The following is a 27,409-nucleotide window of genomic DNA, read 5'->3' as shown; positions in this document are numbered from 1 at the left end:
TTTGGTTGAAACCAAGAAGTTGGTCTTACCAAGTACAATAGAAACCTGATATCTTATAACATAAAAATAAGTACATAAAAACAAATTATTATAATGGTGGTTGTCAGGTGGCTTACAGAAACTCAGAATTTATGATAGAAGAGAGAAGGCTTTTTATGAATGAGTCAAGAATATTAGAGAGAGAGGCTTTGTGACCCAGTGGAGGTGAACACCACCTGCTCTGGGGAGGAGGACTATATGTAATCTATACTTTTCTGAGAGTCATATGTGTTCTTCCTTATATGATCTTGGCATAATTCTCCCAAAGTTTCCCTTTGAGAAATTGAGTCAACAATTATTGATAGAAGATGAGAGACTTTTCCCTCGAAGTATGTTGGTGGAAAATTGGGGAACCAGTGATACTGAATTTTTTGAAAGTTTTTTTATGTTTTTATTTTTAAGTAATCTCTACACCCAACATGGGGCTGCAACTCACAACCCTGAGATCAAGAGTTTCATGTTCTACCCATGGAGGCATCCAGGTGCCCCAGTGATCCTGAATTTTAATTGTGTAAACAGTTGCATAGGAATTGAGGTTCTCAGTATTAAAAACTGACATTATAAGCTATTTACTCAAAAATTCAAGATCATAATTAGAGAAGATGACACAATATAAAAAAACCTTTTTACCTCCATTTGTTCATTATCAGAATCTTTTTTTTTTTTGAAGATTTTATTTATTTATTTGTCAGAGAGAGAGACAGAGAGCACAAGCAGGGGGAGCGGCAGGCAGAGGGAGAAGCAGGCTCCCTGCTGAGCAAGGAGCCCGATGTGGGACTTGATCCCAGGACCCTAGGATCAGGTCCTGAGCCGAAGGCAGCTGCTTAACCGACTGAGCCCCCAGGCGTCCCATCATTATCAGATTCTTTACTGAGGAAAAGGAATATGAAATCGTGCAGTTTACAGCTAGGTATTCTCTGTATGCATGGGGAAAGGAACAACAGATGCAACCAGGTTTGACTGCTTCTTGTTTTTATCATCCACAATTTAAAAACAAGCAATCAAGACAAACACTTCCAGCGTTGGAAAGAAGAACAGACAAAGCATGTTTTGCTGTGGATTTTAATGAATTAATCTTAGCAGCATTTATGGAATAGTTGGGAAGAGCAAGTCTTTTGAACCGGACTCGGTTGAATCCCAGCTCTGCCACTTTCCAGCTGAATGACAGCTGAGGGTCTTGCTTCCCCCATATGGACACCAGATATAACAACACCCACCTCATAAAGATGTTGTTGTGATGAAGGAGATGAGGGACAATTGATGCTAGTTTTCTCTTTCATTCCTTTCCTTCCTGCTTAGACTTGATAATAAAGAATAATTTATTATAGTGTTTCTGGAGATGGTGATTGCTATTTATAATTTTTATTGTGGAGGTTAACCGATTACTCATTGTAAATATCACTTGGGAATTGGAAAGTTCCGTTTCTGAGAGTTATACATTATGAGGAATGTGAGAGTTCTATGTTTTTTTGTTAGGAATTTCAAAGGTATGGGCTCTACATACAAATAACTCTTTTTTGTTGTTGTTGCTAACCCTATTCATTTTCTTCAGAGTATTACATGCTAACAGAGTATATTTTCTCTGGAAGTGTGTTCCTCAGGAGAAGCAAAGTTCAGTGGGATATCCTGGAAAAAGAAAACTCAGTAGCCAAATAAGTTTGAGAAAGGCTGCATAGAATACCTTTCTTTTGGTGCATCATAGTGTGCTTTTAGCAAGACAAAAGACCCTGAGAACTGCAACTCTTTTTCTGAGCAATACATATTAACAATCTGAGGAAAGAGTATTCCATGGAGCATGACAATTTAGCCTTTAGTAATATAGATGCCATTTTTATTGCTGAAACTCTTTTACTGAATACTGCTGTACAAACATTCTGGTGAAAGATTAGGCCTGAGTTTTCCGTTCCCAAAAGTCACGCTAGCTGGGGTCCAGCTCTATGGGCCTGCAGGGTAGGGATAGAGAGAGTCTTGAGCTCCACTGTACTTTAGTAGAGTCTGGGTGTGCTCCAGGTTCTGTAATTGGCCGTTACTTCCTTTATACACTCTCCCTTGACAGTTTTATTCTTTCCCATGGTTTCAGTCTCCAGCTTGATTCTCATCTATGGCTCCAGCTGAGATTTTTTTCTGAGGTCAAACTTGGGTATTCAGTTGGCAACTTGTCATCTCCACTCAGATATTCAAGAAGTACCTCAAGCGCTCCATGTCTCAGACTTGAATAAATCATCTCCTCTGTCCTTCCTCTCACCAAATTTCACTCTTTGATTTTCTACCTTCACTGGGACTGTCATTCACCCACTGCTTAGATCACAAACTTGGAATCCTCTGCCTTGTTCTTCTCCTCCATCCTGTGCATTTTTCATTTCTTTTTCACCCCACATTGCCAGTGATCAGATCCTATTGATTTTATAACTAAATATCTCTAGATTCTTTCCTATATTTTCTCTTCTGTCTGTCAAAGTCCCAAGTTTTCAGAATTTATTGTTTAAAGAGTACAAAAGTTTCCTGACCAATTACCTCCTAATTTAGCTTGCTGTGTAGTCCAGTGTCATATTACCAATGGTGAGCTCCTTAAAACCAAGCATGACTGTGCCCATGCCTTGCTTAAAATATTTAAAAGTTCTGTTGCCTTCAAGTAAGTTCTAGAACTTTGACTTGATGTACAAAGCTCATCACATTATTGCTTCTGACTACTTCTTCAGGCACATACTTGCTAATCTCTGACGTGCACCTTCCACTCAGGCCATACTAACTCCCCGCAGGTCCCACAAGTGTACCATATTCTTTTTGTAACTGTGCCTCTGGGTGAAAGCATCTCCTTTCTTTTATCCGTGGCTCATTTTTCAAGACTCATTTCATCTCAAATTTTATGTCTCAGGATGCCTCCTCTCCCTCATTCAGGCAGTCTTAAGTGTCCTTTCTTTGTTTCCTCATAGAAAATTATGCATCCCTCTTTCCTATCTGAAATGGACTTTCAGAATTTAAAATAACGTGTGTTTTAATTAAATATCTGTTACCTCAGTAGTTGATCCTCATTAGCATCCACCCTTCATAATTACAGCCAAAGTCAAGGCTGGTCATGTATAATGTTTTATTTTTTGAAATTATATAGCATTTGCGATTGAGTAATCTAAAATCTAACTTAAATTTCATTTGACTTCAATATAGCCTTTGTGAGAAAGTATGAGTTTCCAAGTTATTTTTTCCCCACGTTGCTGGTTTATTTCTTCCTCCTTTAGAGGCTGGTTTCATTTAAAGACTTTATAGTATGTTGTATACCATGCATTGAACTAAAGCTGTTTCTTAGTATTTCAGATTACAAAACTATTACTTAATATTTCAGATGACAGTTTTTGTTACTTCATGGTTGATATAAGCGAATGTTCTTTAAGCTTCATCATCTGTTCATTTCATTCATTAAGAAAAAATGTAATCTTTTAATGTCTTTTTGTAGAATACATGATTATTAAGTTTCAGATCATTTCTACTCAAATAGGTCTTCCCCATTAGGACTTCATTCATTTTTTCATTTATTCAACACATATTTATTGAGTACCTATAGTATGCTCAGCACTCTGCCAGGCATAAGAGAAGCAACCATGAGCAAAATCAGACCCATGGATCTTACAGAGGAATGGGAAAGACAGGATTCCCAAGCATCAAACAAAAAAATTTAAATTGTAATTCTGATGATTCTTACCAAATGTAGCTATATAGGACTATTTAGGTTTATAAAAGGAGTATTTAACTCTTTTTTGGAAAGATCAGGGAGGGCAGAGATTTGAAAGGAAAGTGGATATTAACTAGGGTGAGATCATTTCAAGCACAGGCAGGTGTAGGTCTGTGGCAGGAGGAAGCGTGTTGTATTTGTGAACTAGCACAAGGTGGGGTGAAGAAAGCAGAGAAAGAAGTGGAACAGGAAGAGTCTGGAGAGCTAGATAGGGGAATGAACACATTCTTGTAGATCTTGTTAAGGACTTTATCTTAAGAGCAATGAGTTTATCTTAAGAGCCACTGGAGTAGGGGAGAACCTAGATGGCATTTGCATTTCAAAGCCTTCTTCTGGCTATACTGGAAGTGAAGCGATTTAAGAGCTTTCCTAAATCCGGGTGGGAATTGATGGTAGTTTGACCTGGGTTGGTAGCTGGCTGTAGAGATGGAGATGAGTAGATTGATTTGAGAAATATCAAGGAGGAGGAGGAGGGGAAAGAAAGGGAGGTGTCAAGGAAGCCTGGTTTCTATGTTGCATTATTCATTGAGATTGGATGGCTAGATAAGAACAAGGTTTGGGGCACAATTAAATTAAGCCTTGGGCTGTAGCATTTGAGAAATCCTTAAGAAATTTACATATTAAATTTATCCACAGCAGCAGTATATAGGATTATTAAAAAATATGAATCTTGATCCCTGTTTTAGAAGTTATAATCTCATTGGAAAAAATAAGGTACAGACACAGGAAATATTTAAATGACACACACACTCAGGATCTCACTTACTATGTAATATAGAATGCAGTCCCTTACCCAATATCCTTTTTCATTTTATATTATATTTAATTATTTAAACTCAATTATATAACATTTCATCTTTGAAGTATGTTAAATATTAACATCATTATTGGCAACTAATGAAATTAATTTATTAATTCAAACTCTGGGAAAGTGTATACACACACACACTTTTTTATTAGGAAGATAGAAAAACCTATATAAAGAGCAGTTTCATCATATATTTGAATATGATGTTCATTGGTCTACAGACTAGGTTTTTTTTTTTTTTTAAGATTTTACTTATTTACTTGACAGAGAGAGACAGCAAGAGAGAGAACAGAAGCAGAGGGGAGCTGGAGAGGGAGAAGCAGGCTCCCCGCTGAGCAGGGAACCTGACATGGGGCTCCATCCCAGGTCCCTGGGATCATACCTGAGCCAAAGGCAGACGCTTAACCACTGAGCCACCCAGATGCCCCCAGACTAGGTTTTTTTATTCTATTTTATTTTATTTATTTATTTATTTATTTTAAGATTTTATTTATTTGTTTGACAGAGAGAGAGACAGCGAGAGAGGGAACACAAGGGGAGTGTGAGAGGCAGAAGCAGGCGTCCCGCGGAGCAGGGAGCCCGACATGGGGCTCGATCCCAGAACTCTGGGATCATGACCTGAGCCGAAGGCAGACGCTCAACGACTGAGCCACCCAGGCGCCCCAAGACTAGGTTTTTTTAAAGTGTTGATTAATGTTAGTTACAAAGGAGATTTTAAGAAGCCATGCTATTATTTGTAACGCTCTACAAGTCTCTCTCACGGTCCTCTGCAAAAACAGGCACATATATGGTAAATACAGACAGGATGAAGGCTTCCGAAGGGCTTTGTGGACAAAGGATTTGAAGAGCAGACAGGATTTGTACAGGCAAAGTTTAAGCAAGACCACTTTCTAGATGGAGGGTCAAAAGGATTCAAGAATTGGAAGGTGTATTTGAGGTGGACACCAGTAGGATTAATTAGTAAATAGGGTTGCAAGTAAATACAGGGTCACTATTATGCCCTGTTCATATAGCAGTGCTTACACCTAGGCTTTTGAAAAAAGACTTTTAATTGTTTCCATGTGATAATATGAAGCTATTTTGCCAATTCTTCTGCAGGCTCCCGTCTTCGTCAGGAAGATTTTCCACCTCGCATTGTTGAACACCCTTCCGACCTAATTGTGTCAAAAGGAGAACCTGCCACTTTGAACTGTAAAGCCGAAGGCCGCCCCACACCCACTATCGAATGGTACAAAGGGGGGGAGAGAGTGGAGACAGACAAAGATGACCCTCGCTCACACCGAATGTTGCTGCCAAGTGGATCTTTATTTTTCTTACGTATAGTACATGGACGAAAAAGTAGGCCTGATGAAGGGGTCTATGTCTGTGTAGCAAGGAATTACCTCGGAGAGGCCGTGAGCCATAACGCATCGCTGGAGGTGGCGAGTAAGTACCATGGGCTTTCGGCTTTTGACAGTGGGAATGGTACAGTGGGATCATTTGCCTGGAGAGTGGTAATAAAAAGTCAAACCTGTATCCCAGGCTTTACTTGAGGAAAATTTCTAGCTTTTTGTATGAATACAATCCTCTACTTATTTGATTTTTTTTTATATATATTTCTCATCATAGCGGGTTATTCAAGCTAATTTTGGATTTGCACATAGTTGATGAACCATTCTACTTTGGATTTGGAGCTGCTTTCTGTTGAATGTTTTCATTGAAATTGATTTATTCTTAAAAAATTGATTTATCCTTCTCCTTTGTTGCTTTCAAATAGCAAATTGAATACAAGTGTTTCTGTGAAAAGAATAGCATGGGGTATTTTTCATTTGTTTTCATTTGGAGAAATACTTTCAACTGGGAGTATAAGATATGGTTTTAAACTGTTTCTAATTCTTAGAAATATACTTTTGGTAAAGCTATAGGTAGAGAAATAGATGTTTGTGCCTCATACTTTATTACTTTGGCTACTGTGGTGCACTCTGAGAGGAAAACCTGTGTATGTAATCCTCAGGTAGTTGATGGTTTAGTTTATTGACACAACTAGCAAATGCAGTTCATTTGCAATCACCTCAAGAAGGATCTCTTGGCTAATGATTAAATTGTTAGGTGTGTAATGTATTTGAATACAAATAGGGCTTCTCTTCTCTTATTTTCAGTAAACATTCAAGAGGTAGCCAGAAAGTTTCATATCCTTGGAAGAATCCGTTCTGTGTATTATAGGTACAATTGAGAATTGCATAGGGATTGGTTGGAAAGACAAATGAAATTTAGTTCTCTAATACACTTTACATAAAATTACTGGTGAAACTGCATACATATCTATGTACATATGTATAGATGATGTTTTCCAAGAGGATTGATATTTTGATACAATTTATGTTCAAAATTATAACTATATAATCAGCTTCATAATCTCTAACATTGTCTCTAACATTCAACTAGAACTTGAATATATAGATCCACAGATAGTTATGCAATTATAGACATAGAAAGGAATTTAGAGACAGATTTTCCAACTTAATCAGATTATTAATGTGGAATCAGTCTCCAAGAATCTAGATCACACTCATGGAACCATGTAGTACTTAGGGTGAGACAGAATGCCAAAGATGTTTAACATGAACATAAAATTTAATTAGATAAAAAAATGAAAGTAACCGTTTAAAACTATGCCAGACTAGCCATTCACATTTTTAAAACATTTACTTGAAACTCAAGTTTATATTTCTCTTCACATTTAATTGATCACAAACTTATTGTACTTTCTCTTATTGCCTTGATTCTCAGTGAAAATCTTAGAACTGCATAAGTGAGATGTATAAAAACTGTAATCACAGCAACAGGCTGCTTTTCTTTTTCTCCTTCCTTCCTTCCTTCCTTCTTTCCTTCCTCTCTTTCTTTCTTTCTCTCTTCTTTCCTTCTTTCTTTCTCTCTTTCTTTCTTCGCAAATTTAAATGTGGTGCAGGCAAAAGTTTAAATGGTTTTATAAAAGGATATATATATTTTGATAAACTCTTCTTTCAGGTTATGATATTAATACTTTTCTACCTTTTGACACATTTATATTTAAGAATACTTATTCCTTGTGGAGATAAAATTAAGTTAACATTTGAAAACAAATATAGAGAGTCAAGAAAGATGGTGTAGATGACCTAGGCCAACTCTTATTTTTGGTAGATAAGAAACTGAAGATCAGAAGGAAAACCAGAGTAATTGTTTATTCTCTGAAATTATAATTCCTTATAAATGAAGTATGTACCAATAGAAATATATATCTGAGATCATATTGTGTTTCTGTGTTATTTCTTACTCTACTTGCATTCTGATCATTGACAGAATTTTTAGAAAAGGTTATAGACTTGAATAGAACATCTAAACGCTTACCCTCTAGATCTCGCCTTTCAAAACTCCTTTAGTTTTACTTTAGATGATCAAGATACCCTTAATGCACTGGGATTTAGAGAGCTGTGTTTTTCTAATCTGGCTTTTGTGTAGCTATTTTAAAAGACATTATTAGTTTACGGTTAAATTCTTTTTCTAAGCAAGACATACCATTACCTTGTGAGTCCATTACGGGAAATGCTTTTCCAGTCTTAGTCAACAAATATACCTTCAAGGAACTGAAACCAGACATAAGATCATTATATAACTTTTATCAGTAAAATATTCAAATACACAGTCCCTGAATGCATAAATCACAAATTTTAGTGTGGTATTTCTCAGTATGTCTCCAAAACATTTCAAGCTCCAGAGAAAAGAGAATATTATAATTTACTGAATAAAATTCAGTTAAGGTATTTTAAACAATTCTTTAAGATCATATTCATTAACAATTCATATATGTAGAAAGGCAGAATGTATATTGTATATTTATCAAACATTTTGATATTCATAAGGATAGTTTGGTAATAAAGATTTTTATTAGTGATAATAATTATTCTAAACCCTGAAAAAAGGGTGAGTAGTGTTTGTTTTCAACAATTTTTGTACTTGTTTGATTACAATAATTAACAGCATGTTTTTATTTGGATAAATTGTATTATTTTGTAACCTAAGTTATATGGGAAAAATTAAGTGCTCTGGAGTTAAAATGGGTTCTGTGTGTTTAAAAATTATTTAGTAAATTCGGGCTTTAGTGCACTACAAATAGATACGTAGTGACATATTTCACCTGTATTTCAGTTATTTATTTTAGGCAATGGTTACTGTTAATTCACCATTGTAAAATATGTTTATGGTCCTAAAATGGAAAGTTGCCTTTTGTGTGTTACATGAACAACCAAGTTGTGTGTGTATATTGGGAGGTGGTGGGGGTCGGGGGTGGAGGTCCAGGGAAACAGGCCATATTTGCTGTGGATTAAATCTGTAAAGTATGGTTCTAGTTTGGTTTTATTTTTTCTTGGAGAATATTACTACATTTTTTTTCACATTTTCTTAGTTTAGGTTCCAGAAGTTCAATAAGAACTATTCTTATTCTTCCCAAAGACACAGGAAGACAAAGATTGCATCTAATTTCTTAGTGACACTGTAGCCCAAAGTAATAGCATTAACAAAAGTGTCTAGAGGCAACCCAGATTTCACAGCACAGTTGTTGGTAATGCTTTTAAAAACATTTATCTGTGTTTTATTTGCCTTTAAACCAAGTTTTACAGCTGTAACAACAACTGGATTTCTCGGTTCCTAACAATTGTCAATCTCACAAACACTGGAAAAAAGAAGATATTGAATGCCATTGAAAACCCTTGTTTCTGTATAGAAATGATAATTGTGTCTTTTGTGTTTTTAATATTTATTGAAATTTAAAAAGTACACCAAAAGGATTGCATTTATTGGTTATTTTTAGGATTGTTTATTTTTTATTTTCATTTAAATTCCAATTATAACCAGGTTAGACCCAGTGAAAAGCACTGGCCAGCCTTTGGGTGCCGATCCTTGCCATGTAGTAAAAGCTGCATTTCTTGTTCTTGAAAACTCAGTTTCGATGCAATTAAAAAGTTATCTCACACAATTATAAAGTCTAAAAATTGGAATACTAAGAAATATATGATGGTCCTTACTGAAGTTTCCTGGAATTTTTGGAAGTTTATCTCTGTAAAGGAGAAAAAATTAATCACAGATGTATTTTTTTAAATTTATTTTTTTAATTCTTATTTCTCTTTGCAAGCCAAGAATGCTATATCTTGATGGGAACATTAAATTGGAAAATTTAGATATCACTCGCTGTTTCTAAGATTTATGAAAACTTTACTCTTTATCTAATTCAGTTTCAAAGTAAGTTTTCTAAAATGGTCTTGCAAGTGGTATTCTCTTGTTTGTCTTGTATTAGCTCTATTCAAGAGTCTACTAAATGTTTAGGAAAATATTTTATGGGTCCATTCTCCATTCTCCTGAGCCCAACATAATCACTTACTAAATTTAGAACTTCATTTTGTGCCTGGCACACAAATTGATAGCACAGTTCTTAGACAAAACTTATATTTAATAAGTAATTTGATCTTGGGTAATTGCATTGAATTTTAAGGAAAATTAATCTGAACCTTGACCCTCATGCTTTCCATCGTAGAACATGGCCCTCTACGTCATCTGCTAAGCAGTGCACAGTTAGCATATGGCTATTTGTTTCCTATTTAAGCTGTTTTCTCTGAGGAAAAGAAATTCCCTTCAGACTAGGCAGACATCTGCTAGCTGTCTTAGCAGCAAAACCAGGGAACTATCTTTCCTGGAAAACAAACAAACAAAAATAAACATTTTGTCCAATTAATCAAAGATTAAGTCTTCCCAGATTTTATTAACTGGGGTACATTTTAATAGTAATTACTTTGGGGTAAATGTTTATATTTTGAGGTAGTATTTTCCCACTACTTTGAATATAGCATGATCTTTTGTTGTTATTAAATGATACTTATCAAAGTGATTTAGAATTTGATTTATCCAATTTTCCTCCTTTGGGTAAAATGATAAAGTAAACTAACCATGGATGCTAGGTAGCCATGTCTTTACCTAGGTACAATAGAATGTATTCCTAAAATCTGGACCTTGGAAGATGGAAGGGATTACTCCTGGAGGTGAAATGGTTCAGATGAGCACGTGGAAGTAGAATATGCCATTATATTTTAAAATATTGATCAATTGACTGATTGTGTGCACACACATAATCAATCTGACCTCTATTATGGTCAGACACCAGAATTATTTATACAGTTTATACACACACACAAATTGTTCCCTAATAGACTTTTTATCTTTGAAATTGAATTTGCTTTATATTGCATATTTAAAACTATTGTTTCCTTTACTTAATTTGTTTTATTTTTTTAACTTGCCATTTTCAAGTGCTTTCACCACATTCTAAAACCTTTTTTATATCTTATTTTTGTTTTCAAGAGCAAAGGAAGAATGTTAGTCATTTAGTTTAATGATTTAAACATCTTTTCGCTTCCTGGTACATTTACGTTCTAAAATGAACCGATTCTTTGTTCCAAAATTGATTCATGATTAAGTGAAATTATGCATATAAAGTGTGTAGCACGGTGACTGGCACATAATTATAAATCATAAATTATAAATTATAAATTATAAATTTAATCATTGGTGCTGTTACTTTCATTACTTTTTTCCTCTTTATCTCTTTTCATCAAACACCAAGATTATTTTTATATAAATGGGATCTGATGCTTCTGACTTGAAAAATGGACTCACTTCATTTTAAATTTAAAGATATGTGCATTAATATACTAAAATATAAGTAAAATGCCTCAGTAAGTAAATTTTCTTAAATTAATTTCTGGTTAAGTAAAAAATGTGTTGAATATATTAAATTCCACCTTGAATTGAAATCAGTGGTATGAGAAATTTACCCTTACCTTAAAATCTTCAGTGTTAATGCAGGACATGCAATAGTGTTGATTCAAATCATTTTTCTTTCAGGGACAAATGAAAAAATTCAGTTTTATAACTTTTACAGTTGGGATAACATCCATATTTTTTCTAATTAAATTTATGTATTTGTTCACTTAAGTAAAGAGGCAGCATTGCTAAGTTCTATGACATGATTATGATTATTAAACACTTGAGTTTTTACTATCAGTCGAATATATTCTGTTATTGCCTGTCTTTATTGGCTTGTGCTGCTATAAAAAGAATACCATGTACTGGGTGACTTAAACAACAAACATTTATTTATTTCTGGAGGCTGGGAAGTTGGAGATCAGGGTGCCAACATGGTCCAGTTCTGGTGAGAGTTTTTTTCTTGGTTTCCTCCCATGGTAGAGAGAGGGCTTTGGTCTTTTTTATCCCTGTGTAAGGACACCAGTCCCATCCTGGGTTCTACCCCCATGAACTCATCCAACCCATATTACCACCTGAATTCCCCATCTCCAAGTACCATCCCACTGGGGATTAAGACTTAAACATGTACATTTGGGGGGAGGGGGAGGGAGACAGAAACATTTGGTCCATAGCTGCCTTTAATGATTATTTTTAGATTTTTGTTATTGGGTTTATAGTTATTTTATCATATTAAGTAACTGAGAAATAGGGCGCCTGGGTGGCTCAGTCGGTTGAGCGACTGCCTTCGGCTCGGGTCATGATCCCGGAGTCCTGGGATCGAGCCCCACATTGGGCTCCCGGCTCGGCGGGGAGCCTGCTTCTCCCTCTGACCCTCCCCCCTCTCATGCTGTTTCTCTCTCGCTCGCTCTCTAATAAATAAATAAATAAAATCTTTAAAAAAAAAAAAAAAGTAACTGAGAAATAAAAATCAGAAAATCAGGGAAAAAAGTTCTGTAATCTCCATGATTTAAGTAGCAGGCCTATCAGATCACTTGTTGTATCCAGATGTCAGGTTTAAATTGTGTCATAAATCAAGTATAGACACATTATACCTTCAAGTGAATATATTGTGGAGGGAATTCTTTATTTGTTGGGAAAAGTAAGAGCAGCATCCTTTAGTTACTATATTAAGAGAGAAGATAGTGGTCATTTTCTTTTGAAAGACATAAAAATTCTTTCCTTCTCTCTTTCTTCCTCCTTTTCTCTGTCTCTCTCTCTCTCTTTTTTTTTGTTTTTCTCTTTTCAAAGAGTATTTAATATGAAATATGAAGGCAGAAACCTGTATTTCATAATCCATGAAGAGATGAATCCATGAGAGATGACAGTGACAATGGGCATAAAGAGAAATTTTGAGTTTCAGTGGGCATTTTAGTAGAAGACAGGGCAAAGTTTGCTGATCATTTGACTGTGGGTGTTAGAGGAGTTGGCTCTGTTAGAGAATGTACATTTTATTCATAAATAACCAACAGGTTATATTCTATCTTAAAACCCCTGCTAGTTAAACATGGTTCAGGGTACATGTTCAGTTGACTTCTTTGGCAAACTTTTTATGTTTTTCCTTTATCTCCTGTAACTGTTATGTATCAATCTTTAGTAGATTTGTAGAAAGATCTTAAGAGTAGAGGCACATTATACATTTCTTTTCTTTACTCCCAACCACAGGTTAAGGAATGTGATTTAATAAGCTTACAGAGGTCATTTTTATATAACTCTGGAAAATTGTATTTTATTTGTGATAATATGTACATGTTCTTGCAATCTCATCACCAAGAGTTAACTACTGTTGAAAGTTGGGTAGATATCCTTTTAGATACCTTAAGGTCCCTGTACATGCTCTGGGGAAAACTATTTGCTATTCAATCATTATTCAGTCTTAGGTGGCCAAAAAAGGCATTGGATATGTTGGAACACATATTTGTGTCAAAAGACTAATTGGAAAAATTTAGCTCTCTAGGTTGGATGCTACAAAACAACTTCTTTCTGCTGAATATTACTAGATTCACCATCCTGGATAAGATTCAATCCAGTAATTATGGGGTTAGAGGTTACATATACCATTACCAGTCTCATGAGCCACTCCTTTTATTTTCTCAAAAAGTAGATGGTGTTCGTATGTGCTGAAAAATACTAAGATGATTATTTCAACACTAGTTGATGCTTAGATATAAAGCCCCTTGAGGCTTCCAGAAAATCAATTCAGTATTTAGTTATTTATGGGAAATTCTTGGCAGGGTCTCCTCCTTTCAACAGTACTGTCTGTAAAAAATATTAAAATAACAAGATAGATCTGGTTACCTCTCAAATCTTATCATCATATCACTCCTTTTAGTCCTCCTAATTTACTTATGACTTAAATGCTAGAAGTTTTTCCCACATACACAGACCAGCTTGAGAATCATTTGTATGTATTTTAAAATGAGTGACAAATGTATTTAATAAAACATACCTAAACCTTGTTAGTATAATTAATTTTAAGATTATTTATTTATGTATTTATTTATTTTTTAAGTAGGCTCCACACTGGGTGTGGAGCCCATTTTGGGGCTTCAACTCACAACCCTGACATCAAGACTTGAGCTGAGATCAAGAGTTGGACACTCAACTGACTGAGTCACTCAGGTGTCACTAATTTTAATTAATACAATATAAGTTAGCTTAAGCTGCCTTTAATTATCAATTTAAACTTTTTTTGTCAGGTTAAAATAAAATACTATTCAATGTTTTGGGGGGTATAAATGTTCTCTGTTTCTTTGTTACCCAAAGCGGGCATTAAAAAAGTTGTTTTTAAAGCTGGAAATTAAATCAATATGTGAAAAATACTAAAATATAGTTTATCCCCCCAATTTTTTTTCCAAAATAACTCTTTCTAGGCATTCTACTTCATTCTAGCTGTTCAGTGGTGAACAAAAAAGAAATGATTTCTGCCTTCATGGAAATTACAATACAAGGGGGAGAAGGAATGAGGACAGAAAATAAGCAACTACTATACAAATAACTTTATGGTTAAAAATTGTGCCATATGCCAGGAAGAATTGGGGTCAAACTGAGAACCGAAATACGAGATGCTACCAAGACACAGAGTAAAAGAAAAAGCGTTTCAAGCAGATAGAACAGTCCATCTAAAAGCCCTTAAGAAACCGATAGACTGGGGTGTATTTGAGGAAATGAAAGATGGTGGGTATGGTGTATGCGTAAGGGAGACACTAGGGAGATGGGGGGGTTCTAGATTATGCAGGGTCCTGTTACCTGGTTAATAATGTTGGATTATATGTTCAGTGCATGAGAACCACAGGAGGTTTTTGGGCAATAGTGGAGGTGACATGATCTGATTTATACTTTAAAAATGTCACTCATGTGATACTTGAGTACTATATGCATAGAGAATGAGTTGCGGAATGACTGGGGGAGACCAATTAGGAAGCTCCTGCAGTATTCCAGGCAGAAGATGATGCTAGTGAAGCACATGGTAGTAATGGAGATGAAGAGGAAAGCAAGGATTCGATTTGAAGATTGAAGACTTGGCTTAATTCTTTTTTTTTTTTTAAGATTTTATTTATTTATTTGACAGAGAGAGACGCAGCGAGAGAGGGAACACAAGCAGGGGTAGTGGGAGAGGGAGAAGCAGGCTTCCCGCGGAGCAGGGAGCCCGATGTGGGGCTCGATCCCAGGACCCTGGGATCATGACCTGAGCTGAAGGCAGACGCCTAACGACTCAGCCACCCAGGCACCCCTTGGCTTAATTCTGAAGGGTGAGACAGTAGAGGCTGAAATTTTGCAAGAGATGCAATTATTGGTAATAGCAAAGTCCAGGTCAAGTCTATGACCATGCAGATGAGGACTGAGAGTTTGGATTAGGTGATGTTATCTTTGAGTGGCTAACAGTAGTTCAGTATGCTGCAGCCCATCACGATCCCAGGAAATTGTATGTTCCTCTTTTATCTCAGCCTGCAATATGCTTCCTTTCCTGTTCCCCTTACATTCATCTCAAGATGGAACCATGCCATGACCCAAGTGCCTGGCGCCATTCCTGGCACATTGCAAGTGAAGTGATCTGGTGTGTAACTTAGAAGTGTTTTATTCCATGTGTGATGACCATGATAAAGTGTCATAATGCCACTTCGAGGAGCTGTCTAATCTACCATTTTCACTCATTCCCCACACAATTTCTTTATAAAGTCAAGCAGTTCACATGATCTCCAACACTCACTTGAAAGAACAGTACTTAAAATGCAGTCATCAGGTACTGTTTCCGTGGGAATTTTTCTTTCTTGCAAGGTTCTGGAATATTTAAGAAACTCTTCTGGGGATAACATTACTCAGGAAATTCAGCAGTACCTGAGGGAAAATCTACAAATGCAGAATAAGACCTCAGTATCTTTACTTTCTCTGTTCCTTTCTGGATAGGGAAAAAATACACAAAATAGGTGTTCTGTAACAGAGTTACTTGTATTCTTGTACTTTACCAGTAATCTATATATTCTATGTAAAGCTATTATAGTCCAGTAGATTTATATTTAATGAAACAAATTCGATGAGAAATCGAAGGGAAATTACAGCATAGTAATGTTTTAAATTTCTTATTACAATCTTAGGCTTTAGTTTGTGGTTAATGAATTTTTTTTAAAAAGCTTAGTTAAAATTAAGATGTAAAAACCAGTGGAAATGTAGACACTGCAGTAAGTAGGCAAGATAGAGATAAGAAAGAGAAGAAACCCATATGGATAGTAATGTTGTGTCTAGCCATGTGAGGGAAGCAAACTCAGGTGAGGGAAGGATTGGGTGGGTTACAGGCAGCAATTGGAGGCTTCTACTCAAAGTGTGGTTGGGGACCAGCAGCATTGGCTTTACCTGGAAGCAAGTTAGAGATCTTGAATCAGACCCTCTATTTTAACAGTATTACAGTGTAACTCGTGCAAATTCAGATTTGAGAAGCAGTGGTATACATTGTGCTAAACTGGAGTTCGTAGACGCCCTACTCATCCTCTAGAACCAAGAAAACCTTTTTGAATGCAAACCCAATGTGGTTGATTTTTTTTTGAAAAGAGAAGCAATTAAGAACAAGATTTTTGGTGGATTTTAATTACCCTGCGTTTCTAAACCAGAAGTGAGGACAGGGGAAAGTGGAGAAGGATATATAGGAGACTAGTAGAGATAGCATAGCAAGTTGGGAGCAGAGATAGAGAGAGGGAAACACACAGAAAGAAAAGCACAGGAGGACACAGAGGGAGACACATCCAGAGTAACATGGAGAGAAACTCAGAGAGAGAGGGAGACAGAGACAGAGACAGAGAGAGAGTGGGAGACAGAGACAGAGACAGAGAGAGAGAGGGAAGAGGGGAGACGGAGAGTGAGATAGACAAGGGGAGAGGAAGAGAGAGGTGCAGACAGAAGAGAGGTAGAGAGAGAATGTGCTGGGGGTTGGGGGATGGTGTAGTTATGGTAAGGATTAAACTTGAAAGAGTAGAGAGAGATACATTAGCCTGGTTGGAGAAGGAAAACAATGTTTACTATGTACGAATATTTACAGATAGTGGGATATTAAGCAAAGAACAGAATACTCAAAACTTTATCAGATCCATAACACTGTTTATCAAGAAAAGTAATACACAAACTCTATCTTAGGTGTTTTTATGTAAATTCATGGAAGGCTGTATTTACTTAACGTAATCCAAAAGTGAAATGCTGTATTTGTAGCTTTTTTACTTTACATTTTCTAGAATGAAAACTATGGAAACTCTGGAATTTATTAATAAGAATAGAACCAGGCTGGGAGGGTCATTTGGAAGTCATTTAATCTGTTCCTTTAACTTTTAGTTTAAATTATCTAAAGATCGTTTATTGTATTAAAAGAGGTTCAGAGCCAAAGATTATCTAGGCTCTATCATCAGTACCCCTTACATGCATCAGCATATGTTAACACAAAGTTATTACTTTAATTTACTTAAATCCTATGCTGTGGAAGTCTTTCATATTATATGCTAAGTGATAATAGAAAAGCCATTTTTTAATATAGCAGCTCATATGTTTGAAGATAGTTATTAAGTGGAGCCCAATTTTTAATAAATTATATCTGCTGTTTAATTTAGGTTTCTGAGTATCAAACAGTTTCTAATCTTAGTCTCTTAGTATTTCCAAAGTGGAAATTGTAGCTTTAGTAACATTTTAAGTCGTATTTAACCTAAGGTCTAAATTGAAGTTTTAATAGTGCCTATGACATTTTACACTTGTCAAGAGAAATAAAAGTTTATGACCAAGATATTTAGTATGCCTGAATGGGGACATTTTTAATATTATCCAGTAAATGATGGAGTAGAACTTAGAAGAAAAGCCAAAAGTTAAAAAGAAAATGGGAAAGGACATCCCTTCCCCCCAAGGATTTATATTCTTTCTCAATCTCTTCCTCTCCATCACCCTGTATCTCTTTTCCACATAATACTGTACTTTATCTAGATTGAGTCACATTAAGTTACCATTTTATCAGATTCTTATCTCTATCAGACACCAGAAAATGGATTAGGAGTCTGTATTTGATGTAGAAGGATACTGAGAGCATTTTGATCACATAACTCAGCGCTTGTCATAGCTTACCCAAGTGACTTCCCTTAGTTCTAAAATGAAAGCGTAGGACAGGTTGTAACATTGCTGAATCTTGCTTAAGGGAATTCTTGGAAAATATGACTATAGTGTATTTTCCTTTCGATCCACCTCAGGAAAAAAAGTAGCAAAGAGCCAAAATTCCACAGGAGAGGAGAAAATATTTTTGTGGTCAGTGGATTGAGAACATGTTGACAGCTGCCTTTAACTCCTGTCCTCTCATCTTTTGCCTAAATCACCAAAAACTAAAACCTTGAAGAAACTCAGAATTCTGTGGTCATACTCTGTAACACTGGGAGGCAATAAAATCAATTCCGTAACAGTTTCCTTTTCTTTCTTTCCTTCTTTTCTTTCTTTCTCTGCCTCCCTCCTTCCCTTCCTTCAATTAAATACCACTAAAGTCTCTGTTCTTTCTGAACTATGTTGGTTATAATTCCTTAAGCCTCCCTCAAAATTTTAATTATCAACCCCAGGTGAATAACCATACATTTCTCATGATCTATTCCAAGAGTTTGTGTTGTTTGAATGTAATGGGTTCTCTTAACCCTGGACAATGGGTTTTATCCATAGAGAACATTATTGACACTCTTTACAGTTACAAATAGAATTTGTATGTATGTAATTTGTGTATATGTGTACACATATGTATTTTGTATATTTATATATATATATGTACATATATAATTTGTATAGAATTAGTTACAACTAATTCTGTCATTAGTTTTGTTCTCAACAAATTCAGTGAATGTTCATTTAGCATAGCTCTATGACCTTGGTGAATTTGCTTAACCTCTTTATGCTTCAGTTCCCTCACCTGTGAAAGGGGGATATTAATTCTACTTACCTTAGAGAGGTTTGAGGAGGATTAAATAAGTTGATATATGCAAAGTGCTTAGAAGTGTGGCTGGTTGATAAAGCACTATATACATGGTAACTGTTGTATCATGAGCATTTACTATGGTAGGCTCGTTATTAGATAGGGGTACTCCTTCCTTTCCTATGGTTCCAAAGGATGTCTCTCTTCATTGCAGGTAAGTGAAGGCTGACAAGCTAATGCCATATATGGTTACATTCAGAATGAGTTTTCTGTTCCCCGAGTCAGCCATCCTCTCAAACATAAATGTACTTAAAATCCATATAAATATTTGTGAAATGATGTATCGTCTTCATATATCAGTGCATGGTATGTCTTTTATGATAAATGTATTTTGAAGGTTTATAAAGTTATTGTCACTGGCATGGTTAGCATTTAAATATTTCATTGTGGCTTTTCTTAAAGTATGTTCCAGTGAAGTATTTCTGTAAGCTGTTAAAAAATAATTTGTAAAATAAGTCTTTAAACAAACTTTTACACATCTCTTTTCTGTAAGACTTTAGAGGTTTTAAAATATTAATGAATTCTAGGAAGCATGAGTAGGGGATCTAAATTACTACAATTCCCACATTTATATGGAGTGCCAAAATATTTTTTTTCAGAAAATAAATTGTTTTATCAGAATGCATTTTGGGTAAAAATTAGTATTTGGCATCTTGTGGGTAGACATATAATTGCAAAAGTGTCTGTGTATCTCCCGTTCAGGTTTGTGGTTATTTATCTACATGGTTCCTTTGTTTCAAGAACGTAAGAGTAAGAATATAATATACTATTCTATTTCTATTTTTTTTCCTTCCAGGAATGTTTTCTTCTACATCAGTATGTTGAAGGCTATAACAGGGATCCAGTCAATATTCCGAACATAGGCAATTCAAATATGGTGCTTTACCAAAACTTTGCAAAGAGGTGCTTAGCACTGTGTGTGGCCTTACCCTTCTCTTTCACTAATATCCTGTTACTGTTAATAGTCTTGACCTCAGCTTTCTAAACTTTGTTTTCTATAATGGATATAATTTACCTCTTGCAAGCATTTGACATAATTGACCTCCTTCGTGAAATGTTTGCTTTCCCAGAATTTCATGGCACCCAGCTAGATCCACATTACATCCTACTGCATAGAACCAAAGTTGGGAAATTGAACAGACAGGTTTAAATTTGATTCTGGAGGAAGGGTGTACAGTAAAAGTATGGCGGCTCCAAGAAGCCATCAGGAATCCAGCTTCCTTCTATTTTTCTGCTCTGCCAGCTTTGGTTTGTGGTTTTCTTCCTTGTGGTTACAACGTGATGGCTGTACCTCTCAATATCACCTTTCGGTGCTGTACTAGATGGAGGAATGTAAAAAAATCAGCAGCTCCCGTCCCCCTTTTTTAAAAAAAAATCAGGACAACAATAAATTTCTGGAAATCTCACCCAACAGAATTTTATTACATTTCCTTGGCTAGAGCTATGTCACATGGCCACCCGTAGTTTCAAAGATGTGTGGTGTTAAGAAACAAAACTCAAGGGAGTAAATGTGAAGATCTAATTGACTTATTAAGTAATTCATGAATCAGGAAGCATCCCACATGGCAAGTAGAAAGATGCCCCTAGGAGTTGTAACAACAAATGGAAGGTTTTATAGGAAGGAAAGTGAGGCCAGTAGTTATCAGCAAAAGTAAAGGAAGGATTGTTTCTGGCAAGGTCACCTTCCATTAGGGGGAAGGGTAGGGGGTCTCATCATACACATTACTTCATCTTCCTTTGAGGAATGGAGAGGGTCCCTGTGCCAGATTACCTCATTGGTGCTGACCAAAAATTTCAGGTTTATTGGCTTAGATTTCCATTCCTGGAGAGTTTGAAACTGCAATTAAGTCTTGGTTTGCTGTCCTGGGGGGCAAGTGACTGCACTTTGAAGTCTATAATTTTTTTTTTTTTTTTTTTTTTTAGCAAGGAGAGATGTTTTTAACCAACCCATTTCTTCCCCAAGCAAAATTTGGTATTTGTTGAAAGGAAGAACAGAGAATGGATGTTTAGTAGACAACTAGCAAGGTCCACCACTTACATGCTATTGATTTTCTTCTTATTTGTCTGGCTGAGTCTTGGCTTATAGCTGAAATGTTCAAGTTCCTGGAGGACTTCTTCTTCTTTTTTTACTCTGTGGTTTACCCTGGTGACCACACCTACCCCTTTGGATTCAGGGAGAACTATTGTCCAGATTTCCACCCTATTCTCTTATCTCTAGACTGGACCTCTACACCCAGCTCCATTTGGAAGTCCTGGTAGTACCTCCAGCTCAAATGTCCAATATGAGACTTACCATCATCCTTTCCATCCCTGCCTTTCCTTTATTTTTTCCTAGCTATGAAAAGGATTACCACCATCCATCCAGCCTTCCAGCCCAGAAATCTAAGATTAATTCTTTCTTCCTTTCTTTCTGTCTGTTCACATCAGTTGATCCTAGGTCTTGTTGATGATTTGTCCTGAATAGCTTTAGAACTTTTCCACTTCTCTCCATCCTTCTCACTATTCTTCTAATTAGTGTCACCATCATTTTTCACCTAAATAACTGTAATACTCTTTTGCATGTAAAAATCTGATCTGTCCCTCTTGATTGCTCACTCAGAGAGTCTCGGTGCCCTTAAAGTCTAAGCTCTTTATTTTTTTTTAAAGATGTTATTTATTTGAGGGAGTGTGAGACAGACAGAGAGAGAGAGTATGAGTTGGGGGGAGGCAGAAGGATAAGGAGAAGCAGACTCCCCACTGAGCAGGGAGCCCAAGTCGGGGCTCGATCCCAGGACCCCAGCTCTATCCTAGGGCCCCAGGATCACGACTTGAGCCAAAGGCAGTCTCTTAACCAACTGCACCACCCAGGCGCCCAAGTCTAAACTCTTTAAAATGACTTGCAAGAATGACTCTTGATTGCTCACTCAGAGATTCTTGAATGTCCCTAAAGTCTAAACTCTTCAAAATGATTGGCAGGGCTCAGTGTGATCCTGGCCTTGTGGCCTAGAACTCACGCTCTCCTTACCCCATCCCTTTGGTCTGGAAAAAAGTATTTATAGTTTCAGAGCTCAGAAGAGCCATCTTTTAATTTAGCCTCCTTTTCTGTGTATCCTATCCTTCCCATAATCACATCAAGGTTAACCTTACTCACCCCTCCCTATATTCCTTTATCATAGTATGTAATTCCTGTATTAGATTGTCGGTATTTCCCACTTAATTCCAAAAACTGTGTAACTTGTAGTATCTAGTACAGGTCACAGAGGGTATATTATTACTAAATCTCCATCAGTAAACAATTCTAGATAATGATCCCCACCAACCAACCAACAATAATGAAAAAAACGTTTTCTTTATATCCAAAGCTGCTAATGTGCAATTATTTTGGCATTTTGTTTCCCCAGTAGAAATGAGAGATTGCACTCATTATCTGTATTTTTTAGCTTGGTGTGTTTTATGCCTCACTCTTTTTTTTTTTTTTTCTCCTCTCCCTATTAAGAAACTTTTTTTTCCCCCTAGAATCAACTCCAATGACAAGTCATGTCTATGATTATACAACTCAGCTAATTTTTCGGAAAAGTTTCAAGTACAACATTCATTTATTTAATACCATATTCTGATCATTAGCTCAGACTATGAAATTTAATATACCTTAAATAGAATGAAATTAAGTTTTAGAATTTATACTAAGTAGTGGATACTGTGCAGGGATATTGAAAAAGAAATGGGTATGAATATACTTCAGTAGAAGTAAGCATAATTTTCCCCCCTATATTGCTAGATAATCTTCGTGGAACAAACTATTCATTAACATTTACATTTAAATGTATAGTATAAAATTTTATTCCAGTGTTTGCATTACTAATCTAACATATACTACTTGAACATAAGTTATGATGCATGATCACAGGGAATCCTTCCAAAAACTTTAGAATTCAGATTTTTCTCTTATAATGTTAGCTTTAAAAATTAATAAAATAAGAATATTGCTATGAAGATTTTTTTTTTTTTTTTTAAAGATTTTATTTATTTATTTGACACACAGAGAGACAGCGAGAGAGGGAACACAAGCAGGGGGAGTGGGAGAGGGAGAAGCAGGCTTCCCGCCGAGCAGGGAGCCCGATGCGGGGCTCGATCCCAGGACCCTGGGATCATGACCTGAGCCGAAGGCAGTCGCTTAACCAACTGAGCCACCCAGGCGCCCCTTGCTATGAAGATTTAATATGAATATTTAAAAATAAAAATATTTTTCATGTAAGTATAAAACACATGCTAAATATTTCAAAATTTAGAACATTCTTTCTGCTTTTCCTTAAAGTAAGACATAAAGCCAGGACTCTAGAAGGACACAGTCCTTTATGTTGGTACTTCTTTTGACTGACTCAGTTATGGTGATAACCATTTTCTAAGCCATAACAGTGCTACTAAGGGGTGGATGGAAAGAATGTTAATTTAAGTGAAATGGTTTCAGTTTAACTAATTAATTAATTAACTAATTTTATTGAGATATAATGGACATATAAAATTTTATTACTTTTAGGTATACAACATAATGTTTTGATACATGTATATATTGCAAAATGTTTACTACAATAAGTTTAGTCTAACATCTTTCATTTCATATAATTATAATTTTTTTTCTTGTGATGAGAACTTTTTTTAAAAAAAGATTTTATTTATTTATTTGACAGAGAGAGAGACAGCAAGAGAGGGAACACAAGCAGGGGGAGTGGGAGAGGGAGAAGCAGGCTTCCCGCAGAGCAGGGAGCCCGATGTGGGGCTCAATCCCAGGACCCTGAGATCATGACCTGAGCCGAAGACAGATGCTTAACTACTGAGCCACCCAGGCGCCCCACTTATGATGAGAACTTTTAAGATCTACTCCCTTAGCAACTTTCAAATATGCAATACAGTGTTGGTCACTATAGTCACCATGCTATACCTTACATTCCTAGGACTTATTTATCTAATAACTGGAGGTTTATAGTTTTTGACCAGCTTCATCTAATTTCCCCAACCCCTCTGCCCTCATCGCATCTCTAGTACCCCTTAATCTGTTGCCTGTATCTGTGAGTTTGGTTTGTCTCTCTCTGTCTGATTTATTTCACTTAACATAATGCCCTCAAGATCTATCCATGCTGTTGTGTATGACAGGATTTCCCTCCTTTTTATGATTGAATAATATTCCATTGCGTGTGTGTGGAAATATACACACACACATACACACACACCCTGTATTTATTTTATTTGTTCATTCATAGGTTGTTTCCGTGTTTTGGCCATTATAAATAATGCTGAAGTGAACATAGGAGTGCAGGTATCTTTTTGAGGTGGCAATTTCATTTCCTTCATTAATCCCTGGAATTTGAATTGCTCTTGTTCTATTTTTAATTTTTTGAGGAACCTCCATAACATTTTCCATAGTGGCTGCACTGAAGTGGTTCCAATTTTAAAAGGATTTTTGCTGAAGTCAGAAAGTATACACACACAGTCAAACTCATACACACACATACAAATTGAGGAAATATTTTTATATGCTATTATGGATTCAGTTAAAGCTCTTTCTTGGGCGCCTGGGTGACTCCCATGGTTAAGCGTCTGCCTTCGGCTCAGGTCATGATCCCAGGGTCCTGGGATCGAGTCCTGCATTGGGCTCCCTGCTCAGCGGGGAGCCTGCTTCTCCCTCTGCCTCTCTCTCTCTCTGTCTCTTATGAATAAATAAATAAAATCTTAAAAAAAAAAGCTCTTAATGTTTTAAAAAAAATGTCAGATTCAAATCTTCTTTAGATTCTTACAAATAGGGTTGAAGTATATGATTTATTCATGAAATTTTGGCTAGGAAAAATATGAACAAAGAAATCCTCTTCCTCTATTCTTGCCCTGAAATTCTACAGTTACTGTGTTAATTAGCTCAGTGTTATTGTGGGTTATTTTTTTTTATAAATAATTTATACATCAGTTTTCCTTCATCCTTCAAAATGGCAATGCATGAAATTGATTTGGTAGAATTGTACCTTTGATTAATATTTAATTTGAAATTATTTTACCGATTCAAGTTTAGATGTAACTATGTCACATTTTAAGATGCTAAGTGTACATTAGAAAACTTGAGTATATATGTCTTTATAATAACTCCCTATTTTATTATTCCAAGCAGCATTTCCTCAGTTTATAAAATAATATATTTTATGTGTAAATAAAATTTCTTTTTTTGGCTTAGTAACAGAGTTGATTAAATTAAAAATCACCCCCCTGCCAGCTTCCTGTAATATGATATATATACCATGTAGCTGTTGTAAATATTTACCAATTTGAAAATACAGGTGACTAAAACCCCAGAAAACAGGTCAAGTCCCTACTTCATGGGACTATTTCTATCATTCACATATCAGAAGACCTTGGGCAGTCAGTTCACAATGAAAGCTATTGAGTTCCTGATGCTTATGCCGGTGAAGAGGCTAAGGACCTAGAAGAACATATTTCTTTGGCAACTTGAGTTGATGAGCAGAAGAGATGGCTTGAAAGAGGATTAATTTCTTCTAGAACAAGGGGTTCTGTCTTATCCCCCTATTCCCAATCCCATTATCTTTTCTCCCCTTAATAGGCTTTTGGATTTGGTACAAAGGAGGGGGCCGCTTTAGAGTAGAGTTACACATATCTCTCAAAGCTTGTTTGCCCATTCAGCTCAAGAACATGGAATCTGTCCATTGATAAACCTGCAATGCTATGTGCATCATCTGGGAAAAGGGGATCTTAATCCAGTCCTTTTCCATTTTAGCAATAAATGACTTGCAAAAAAACCCAAAGAAACAAACAAACAAAAAACAAGACAGGGCTGGGATCATGTGACTAATGATAAATATTTGTTTACCATTGATTTCCCTTCTTGCTATGTGTGCTGCATGAGGATAAGGAGCTTGTCACTATTACTGCTGATCTAAAACAATGCCTAGCAAGTCTCTGAAATGTTTGGTGAGTGAATGTTATGTAAGTTTAGTGATTGGAATTGATTTTCTGGGACCTACCTAAGGACCTGATAGTACCTCCTAACCTCTGTGACTTAATTTTCTTATCTACAAATAGGCAATGCTATTTGCTATCTTACATAATAATTGCATAATTGGTTAACGATTGGAAAGTAATTTGGACCGGTCAGAGATAGGCATTGTACAGATAAAAGGGAGTTATCTTTATTAACTAATCAATGATGTCTTCAGAACTTCTGATATTTCTTATGCTTTTGCAAAACTGTACAATCTTAGTATCTGAAAGAAAGAAATACAGGAGAGGAGGAGGAAGGAGAAGGAGAGGGTTTTAAATTTAATTTGCTCTGATGACCATTTCTATGATACTTTCTTCAAAATTATGCTTTCTCATGAGACTTGGTGTATTTTTTTTAATTGACATTTTTCAGTTTTTTAGCCTGGGGTTGTGGATTTTCATGCTCAGTGCGTAAGTGTAGGCCATTATCATATTTGACAGGGATGATAAGCCTGCTTTCAGAAGGGGCATTCCTGGGGTGCCTGGCTTGCTCAGTTGGAGGAGTATGCGACTCTTGATCTTGGGGTTGTGAGTTCGATCCCCACATGGGTGTAGAGATTACTTAAAAATAAAATCTTAAAAAAAAAGTGTTTCCCCAACATTCCCCCCAACATTTCTGTGTGGTGATGTGGAGCTGGAAGGACTGTTTCTGTCAGAGATGATCTTTTGGTCTTTATTTCTGAAGGACAACTTTAGCCTTAGTTTTGGATTATATTCTCACGGCATTTATTCTGTTGACTAGACTTTTATGCCTTTAATTCTATGGAAACCTCGTTTGTCTTTTATATATTGAATTCATTAGATGGCTAAAACTCTTTTCTGCTTTTTTCTATGTGCTGTGTCTTCCCTTTATGTAATAGTTGTTTGGCAGATTTGACTGTTTATGCCAGATGTTGTTCCTCGTTTAAAAGTGTGCAAGCGAACTGTCACAAATTTTGCATGTAAACATGCCCATTTGTATTCTGCCACTTATAGCCTTTTTCTTTTTATACTTATGTCCTGAAAATTCTGACTTTTTAAAGGTGGACTTATTTGGAGAACAAAATCCTAGTATTTTAGAGACATTCCATTTGGGACATTTATTATACTACAGAGAATCTCTCATTTCAAAATGACCCGTATTTCACTTAATGTTTACAAAAACTGTTCATTTACCTGACATAAGGGGCTAATCAAACTGCTTAAATACATTCCTGGCTGTTTGGAAGCTTTTTAAGCACCATAGAGAGAGTACTTAGCAAAGGAAATTGTGTTTATGTATGTGGAATATCGCCACTGAAATTCTGAACAGACCCAGAGGAAGAGGAAGATTGAATTTTAATATTCAAGCTAACATAACTTATTTCTACTTTATATTTAACTTAGTGGGATAAATTGGTCCTTAGTAAAACTGTATTATAGAATACAATCTAAGTTGCTCTTTTTTTTTTTTTTTGAGGAAGAAGTTGAGGTCGAAGGCCATGTTAATTATCGTAATAACCAGTACTTCTGAGTATGTGCTATGTGCCAAACACTATTTTACATTTATGAATTTACT

At 35.9% G+C, this 27,409-nt stretch overlaps 1 protein-coding gene across 9 annotated transcripts in view; it reads left to right on the top strand.

The window, feature by feature from the left end:
• Positions 1 to 27,409, top strand: part of ROBO1 (roundabout guidance receptor 1) — a 1,118,917-nt gene that overhangs the window by 786,804 nt on the left and 304,704 nt on the right. For 8 of the 9 annotated variants that reach the window (XM_078059176.1, XM_078059199.1, XM_078059236.1 and 5 more), the window contains one exon: positions 5,673 to 5,999. In XM_078059176.1, coding sequence (XP_077915302.1) covers positions 5,673 to 5,999 — 327 coding nt within the window. Of the gene's footprint in view, positions 1 to 5,672; positions 6,000 to 9,720; positions 9,828 to 27,409 lie in introns of those variants that run through there. The other variant, XM_078059270.1, reaches the window with a different exon arrangement.

Source organism: Halichoerus grypus, chromosome 1, assembly GCF_964656455.1.
Source record: "Halichoerus grypus chromosome 1, mHalGry1.hap1.1, whole genome shotgun sequence".
In the NCBI taxonomy this organism is placed as follows: Eukaryota; Metazoa; Chordata; class Mammalia; order Carnivora; family Phocidae; genus Halichoerus; species Halichoerus grypus.
The sequence above is the reverse complement of the archived record's forward strand: the minus strand, read 5'-3'. Positions and strand labels throughout refer to the sequence as shown.